This window comes from Daldinia childiae (genome assembly GCF_008694065.1).
Source record: "Daldinia childiae strain JS-1345 chromosome Unknown Scaffold12, whole genome shotgun sequence".
Classification (NCBI taxonomy): domain Eukaryota; kingdom Fungi; phylum Ascomycota; class Sordariomycetes; order Xylariales; family Hypoxylaceae; genus Daldinia; species Daldinia childiae.
The window spans coordinates 281,896-289,607 of NW_022984653.1; the positions used below are offsets into that span (position 1 = coordinate 281,896).

At 46.1% G+C, this 7,712-nt stretch overlaps 2 protein-coding genes across 3 annotated transcripts; both read right to left on the minus strand.

Annotated features, from left to right (window-relative positions):
• Nucleotides 1-1,899: 1,899 nt before the first annotated feature.
• GL218_08311 (Bypass of stop codon protein 6) lies at nucleotides 1,900-3,504 on the minus strand (the record flags this gene model as incomplete). 2 transcript variants are annotated; one of them, XM_033585110.1, is made up of 4 exons in its annotated part: nucleotides 1,900-2,598; nucleotides 2,648-3,049; nucleotides 3,118-3,132; nucleotides 3,199-3,504. In XM_033585110.1, the coding sequence occupies 4 exons, from the start codon at nucleotides 3,502-3,504 to the stop codon at nucleotides 1,900-1,902; spliced, it is 1,422 nt and encodes a 473-aa protein (XP_033440756.1). The 2 variants fall into 2 exon arrangements, with proteins under 2 accessions (XP_033440756.1, XP_033440757.1); XM_033585111.1 differs by lacking the exon at nucleotides 3,118-3,132.
• A 2,435-nt stretch (nucleotides 3,505-5,939) lies between these two features.
• On the minus strand, nucleotides 5,940-7,327 carry GL218_08312 (uncharacterized protein; the record flags this gene model as incomplete). The annotated part of the gene is made up of 2 exons (XM_033585112.1): nucleotides 5,940-5,975; nucleotides 6,029-7,327. 2 exons carry the CDS (start codon nucleotides 7,325-7,327, stop codon nucleotides 5,940-5,942), a joined length of 1,335 nt encoding a protein of 444 aa, XP_033440758.1.
• Nucleotides 7,328-7,712: the final 385 nt, after the last annotated feature.

The window sequence follows — 7,712 nt, forward strand, 5'->3', positions numbered from 1 at the left end:
GTACGGGTAGTAAGAAGAAACTGACACCGTTGATAACGATGTTGGGGAGGATAGTAAGTAGTAGTAGTAGTAGTTTGGAGGTTGGACAAGTCAGAAAGAGAAGGGGAAGATGTACGGATGGGAGATCCGTAGTGGTTTAACCTAAGATGTTATGTAAATCGACGCTGGTTCGACGCTGGTTGATAACTAGTCGATGTCGAAGTGGGGAATTTAGTAGGAAAGTTAATTCTGAATTTAGGCCAATTGCTGCTGCTGCGCCAGCTTTTTGTTCTTGCAGTCTTGCCAGTAGGCAGTAGGCACACAGAGTAAAGAGCTAGAGGCAGAAGGACGAATACGTAATTAGGCAATTGCGACGATTAGTTACTCACGCACTCACACACTCACGGACTTGCGGCGCATGACAAGTCTCTATAGCAGCCTAAGGTGGTACCTGTGAATTGATTATCAATTCATCCCAATTCAATAAGCTCTTTATAGTGACTGTAACTGAAAGCAATTAATATAATAATTACGAGCGCATATCTTTAATATTGCTTTCTAATATTGAATACTAATATTTATATTTCTTTTCCTTTCCTTTTCCCTCTTTCCCCCCCCTTTTCCCCTTCTCTTTATTGTTCAATACAATCACATTATTGAGCCCAATCTAGTGCAAATACCAGATTGTAAGCCTTATTAACAACAGAATAATGCTCAGTAACACCACCATACAACAGTTCAACTACTACTCGCCACAAGTATAACAAATCACGAATGTATAATTGAACGAAGAAGAAAAAAAAAAAAAAAAGGTGCATTACATGCATCCCTATATGGAAACTTACAGCAATGCAATCATACGAATACATTTATACTATCACATATCATTTAATGGCTTCACTTCACAAGTACTAACAAGCTGTTGTTGGTTTATAAAGGAGCCACATTCATAGGCTCAGCTAGTTCATCACCCAGGCGTTAGTATGTATGTTAGCATGTATCATAGGCTTCTGTACGACGTCATGCACCTAATCACAGCGGATAATCCGGTCAAGTCTTTGGATCGCTCCCGATTTGATAGATTGAATTCCCGTAAATCGGTCGGGTCGAATTGCCTAACAATCACAAACTCGCCACATTTCTTGGGAGTAGCTTCAATAAAATAAAATTAAGCAGCCATTTATATCTCTTGCTTTTCTATCTCTTCAAACTAATAGGAAGAGAATATATTAACCCTCCCGCCCGGTTACTTACATCCTTCTGACTTATCCGATTTACACAACTTACGGCACAGAGGATAAGTACATTGCTTTTTCGTATAAGCTCTTGCTGACAGCAGGTCGACACAGTCACATGATATCTCCTTTCTTTCAGCTCATAGGTTAATATTCATAGGGGTCCTATCACTAATCGTATCCCCCTTGCCGATGCTTCTGGCTTCTGTTTCACAATTACGATATTGTAGCTCTGCAGCCTAATATCGGCTTACACAAGGTAAGTTGTCCTAGGCTAGAAGCAAGCAAATGGCCCGACGCATGGCCGTGACGTGATACCAGCGGGATTTCGAAAGACGATGATTCGGGGGTGCGTCGGCGTGGCGGCATACGTATATATATAATTGCCTACAGGAAGAAAAAAGAAACGAGACCAGAATTTATGTGACGTAACAGAATATTTAAGCTACTAAGAGCTGATAGAAAACCCATCAGATCTTATCTGTCTCCATATGTATGTACACAGTTTGTATTGAAAGAGTTCTGGATTGGAGAAAGAGACATGTCTAAATATATTTCAACTTATTCAGGAACTAAACATACTCATATATCAGTGGCCTATTCGAGCCTATAGTATCCAATCATTCTTAACCACCTCATAACCTCCTAAGCTAACTAGGTACTAAGGTAGTTAACTATTAGATATTTACTCCTTCTTCTTATCTATCGCCGGTAGACCGAGCCATAGAAGGAAGATGGCACCGAGAAAGGCGAGGATAATAGGCTGCAACACCTCTACACCCTTTGCCTGTGCAATCGCTCCAACTGCAAACGGTAGGATAGCCGCGCCACTGCCACCGAACGCCGCGGCGAATCCAATAGCACCGACGTGTAGATGTCGAGGAAGCAACTTGGATACGGCGACGATCGCAGCAGGGAACAGAGGCCCAATGAAAAATCCCTGAAGTCCTACAGCGACGGCTGAAACATAGAACTGGGGGACGAGCCAGAAAATGAGTTCGAGGCCCATCGTTATAGGGAGGTATATCATGATCGCGCGCTTCTCTCCTATTCTCGGTGTTATGAACCCTAAGATCACACGCCCGATCGTCAAGCCGAGCCAGAACCCGGTGGCCGTCATACCACTAGCGAAGGGTTCGCCGTTTCTTACTTGAATCATAAACTCGACGATCCAACCTCCCAGGGAGACCTCGAGACCGACATAACCAAGTAGGAACAGGGAGCAAAGCCAAGTGACACGAGCTGCAGGCTGCTTGAACAGAGCTTCCTTAAGACTACCTTGAGACGATTCAGAATGCTTCGTTAGAGATTCCCTGTACTCGCGTCCTGTTGCCTTCCAGAAACAGCTGACCGAAGCAGCTACCTCAAGCCCAGCTATTCCGATCTAATCTAGTCAGCTCTATATCTTTTCCCTTCGGCATCGACTAACTCACCATAAGGTAGTAGAAAGTATACCAGGGCAAGTTACCCTTGGTAATCATAGTCGTGGCAATTAGCGGACTAAGAACAGCACCGACCCCGTAGAGGCCGTGCAGAATACCAAGCATCTCATTCGCGCGAGCCATGTTACCGATCCACGCATTCCAAGCGGCATCCGCAATGCCGTTTCCGAAGCCCGCAATAATAAACGTAATCACCAAGACTGGGTAAGGTGGATGGACAGCAATGATTATGTAGGCCAGCAGATGGCACCCCGAGGAGATGAAGGCAACGCCCCTTTGACCTACCCTAAGGTGGATGATATTGTTCAGGAAGGCTGCTGCTGTGTATCCTACGAAAGGTGACAGAAAAATAAGCGATACAATCAGATACGTAAGATCATAGTGTGCTTGAATCTACACTCCGTGTCAGCCATGCGTTTTATCTAGATCGTAGCTCCGTCTAATCTAAAGAGCTGCCTTACATATGGAATGAGAGGCTATCCAGTCCGTTCTTGTCAGCAAGCCTGTTTATATCTAGTATGGATTCTCGTATGATAACTCACACCGTAAGCAGCGTCATTAGCGCCCATAACGACAAACGACCAAAAGCACGAAGCAACCCGTGGGATATTCTTCCGAGGGTAATTCCATCTCTGCACAACGTCTGTAGTCGTGCTCGGAGGTGGTAGCGAGCTCGTATCCTGCCTTGGAGTAGTATTGCCGTCATTGCTATTCGCCTGTTGGCTCGGTCCACGGGCTAGGACATTGGTATCATCTTGCTTCGGTAAAGGAGTTGACATATAGACTGGTTCTAGCTCTACCTCGAGGACTGAGGTCGAAGAGCTTCCATTTTGCACATGTGTTGCCATGACGGCAAGATAGCTTGCTCGTTTCCTTTGTCTTCAAATACTAAGTAGAGATACCTCGATCTTTCGACTTCTCAAAACAGACGGAACAAAAGTATAGAATCTTGACCTAGAAAGTGAATAATACCACGTCGTCCTTGTCACTTACTTATGTACGTGCCAACGGAGAAGCTTCGGTCAACGACCCGGTCTCCAGCGGACTAAGACCCATAAGCAAACAGACGGCGCGCGGTAGGTCCGCCACTTTCTTTCTTGGCCATGGGGCAGAAACCAGGTCGGGGACCCCAGAACCGAGTCGGTAGAACATCGGATACTCCATAATTTTCATTGGGTGGTTGGTGATTACGAGGTTCCGTTCGTGGGATGGATAGGTCCTGAAAAAGGAATCTCCGCCCGCAGCTCAACTCCGACATCGACGTAAACGAGACCGGCATCGGTTACCATCGCATCTGCTTCTCGGGCCGTATATCCTCGTCTCAATTCATCGTCGCTCGCCGACTTGACTCACCGGTCAATGATGTCGGAGCGGGGGTTGATGACGCTCAGCGGTCTTCGCACGCGGTCGCGATCACAACTCAGATTCGCAGATGAATATGTTAGATAATACATCTCTTTTTGGATGCGGTAGAAGAACCCTAATGTATTAAAATTAAATATTACTAGGACATCTTTAATTCCTTAACATATAAGTACAGTGCTCCCTTTAAGTCTATAGAGTTCATCTAAGTTGGAAGAGCTCCGTGTCCTATTGTCTTTTATAATGGACAAGTAATTTTCCACCACGGCAAGGGTTTCAATCCAAAATAGTACCGTCAAATTTTGACTAAATAATCAGGTGTGTACTTTTGCGGTGAGCAACCAACAGTATACTGAATATATTAACCTGGTTAATAAGTCTTATATATTATACATAGGCTCAAGATATCTAAGCATTGAAGTATCACTAGCGACTCGCCGAGGCGATACTAACGGTGCAAAGATAACCAGCTATATCGACCTAATGATCCTTTGCCATAAGCTTATACCATCCTTCCCCCCCCTCAGCCCTACTTGACCAACCCCGAGAACACACGGTAGTAGTGGGCACCACTAGTTATGTTACTAAAAATATGTGTGCTTGTAACCCTCAAGGCATGACATGCTGGTTGCCGGCAGAGACACGTTCTATAGTAGGTATAGTGGATACATCATACGCTCCCTGATCCTTGGTATCTTCTTGCACTAGTAAAAGCATTCAAATACGTCCGACCTTGAGGGGATAAGTAAAATATTGAGTTTATACTTCAAATTCCGAATAAATGCCAGCTAAGCGCTTAGAGGTTCTTAATAATATAACAGAGTTTAGGTGATGTATATGAACATACACTGATAAAGCCAAGAGGGAATATGTGTAGACTCCTTATCACATACCACCATCTCACCTACATCGATCTACCCTACGAGGTTCTACGATGCCTCAAAAGCCTATACCATACACAGGGCATTATTATATTTAATAGGCAGGGAACGCACAAGAGTCACATAGATCCAGTAACGAAATTTGCCTTAATCAACAGAATAGACGATTTCTTTGTAACTATTTGTTGCTACCAGAGTTGACCACTCCGTCGAATGCTGCATAATTCAAGCAGCTCCCGTGTCTTCTATGTTGGATATATGTAGTCATAATAGACCAAACCGTCCTTCTATTCAAACGCCGTGCGGGTAAGTCTCTCGATCCAGTCCCTAGAGCTTCCCAAAATTCCAGTTCCGGGCTAGATCCAATCCTCTCCGAGAAATGCCGTAACAAATGATGCGGGTTTCCTATTCAATCCGTACCGCATATGTCCCCTAACTCCGGTTTATGCGAGTGTGATATGATACAAGTTTCCCTTCTCGTTCGCAAAACTGATGTGGTTGCGTCTCCTGGTTTCGACGCTCGTTAACAACATGACTGGCAGCCCTACCGCCCATGCAGCTTTCGAAACCAGTGCGACATGTTCTTCCATTTCTGGTGCTTTGCTTTCCGGTCTTGGTCTTCCCTATCAGTTTCTTGAACTATATTCCGAACTGAGGATTTGCACCGAAGGCTGGGGGTTTCGCTAAATTCAATTTCAATGGGTTTGAGGGATACGGGGTTGGCTGAATAAGATGCCGAAATAACCCGGTGCCTCGCAGACAAAGAAGATGATGCTGATGATGTGGAATTGCTTTGTGAAGCAAGGTCAATTGGAGTGAGGGTAGATGGCGAATCCAACACCGCTACTAATGAACTTGCTTGGCTCCGATCCGGGAGGCTTACTTCCCAATCGCCTTTGAACTCTCGCTTATTCTTTGATTCTTGCCTAGGACTGCTTCTGACTCGGTCGCGTGTTTCTATCTCCGTGGCGTTCGACTTCTGTATAAAGCTAGTCCCAGTGGATGTCGCCCTCCTAGGTAACACGTTTGGTGTAAGCTGATCACCCATCCACAAGGCACCTGGGAGTTTTCGTCGGCTACCGGCGTTAGGAGCACTAGGCTTTGAGGTCGTCTCCAAATTTACACTCACAGACCGGTTCCGAGCTGATGCGCTTGTGGCTACCGGCGTGGCGGGAGGAGTCGGGGATAGGGTACCAAAATCTGCCGGCTTCCAATTAGGGGACCACCCGTGACGAAGTATTACCCATATAGCTGATATGGTAATAAAAGTTTTCTGCCAATCTTCAACTTGCCGAGTTGTTCGCTTAGGAGTGTTCTCTCCGTTGGTAGGAGATGTAGCTGTAGATAACATAGGAGAAGTCGGAGGATAACGGCTAGCGGACTGCGAGACGGTTGTATAGGAGTCTAGTATATCGAGCGATGAATTTGTTAGGGTGGCCATGATAGGATGGCGTCGGCAGTTAGGATCGATTATACTGAAGGTGAATTTACAGTCGGGCACAGGTATCGTAGGCGTGGAGCCTGGCGAGGTTGGCATGACTGGCAAGGATTTAGTTGCCATTTGCTTGCGAACCCATCTGGCTGTCGTGGTGTTTCCATTTGAATCAACAGTGACGAAATCATAGGAACATGAATTGGCACCGTTGAACCGTGGTGTTGCAGTCCAGACTGTTCCGTCGGCTAGCACGATTTCGGCTTTGTCTTCTGTCAAGACTGGACTTAATATCGCTAACAGCTCGCGGGACTTCAAGTCGTCGTCGTCGCCATCACTGTCTAACCCAGAAGCTTGCGCATCGTAGTCTTCACTCTTGACCAGCATGATATCCCGGATACCCAACTCTCGCTTGATGCGGGCGATGAGAGGAAAGCGCTTTAGCAAGGGTACAATCAAAGGTCCAGCTACGGCAAAGGATGGAAATACGTCAATAGCTGGTCTTGGACGCCTGTTAGCTGCTAACTGCTGCATCTGAAGTAATAGCTTAGGTCGTATATGTATTAGACGCTGCTTGCTACCCAGCCTTGGAGGCGGATGTGCAAGGAGAAAGGTAGTGCTTTTCCGCATGACTCTCCTTCGGTTGCGACGAGCCGAAGACGATACGCGGCTCGCGTCACTATCGGATGCAATTGAGCCTTCATCCTCGCTCATTGCTTCTGGCTTGGCCGTCGTCGAATCGCATTGGGGCTCTTGAAATTTCACAGTAGCGCCGGGGGTCCTAGGTATATATTCCGAAAGAGGACGAGGTCGTCGTAAATCAGGCGAGGTAGGTTCATTAAGTGAGGGTGAAGTGTTAGGGTGATATGAGGAAGATCGTTTTATAGGTGCTGCAAAAGCAGATCGCAGAAGAGGATTGCGCCTATGACCAGGCTGAGGGTTCGGCCGATTTGAATACTCATGGCCATGTAGGCTAGCTCCCGAATGCAGGAACATTATGGAAGAAATTCCATCCAAGCTTCCACTTTCCACGGCTTTGAGTGGGGAGGAGTCTTTTACGACAGGCTCAAGTCGAATATCTGGGTAGTTGCCGGGTAGTCTCGATGAACAAGCAAGCAAGTCCTACGCTACCACAAGACCGATCATACTGTGTCTTATGGTATATGATCCTACGGCCCCCACAGATTCTAGGCTGACTTTTTAGGAATTAGACGGGGGAAGAGAGAAAAAGAGGCTTAAGGGATATGGAATAATAGTGGTATATTCGCGGAGGCTGAGTTTTGTGAGGGATCCGGAGCCGTAAAGTAGAAGATGATGGCATACGACGTTGAAGCAGTGTTAAAGCGTTAAAGCGATAGGTACATTAATAGGTACTTAGGTA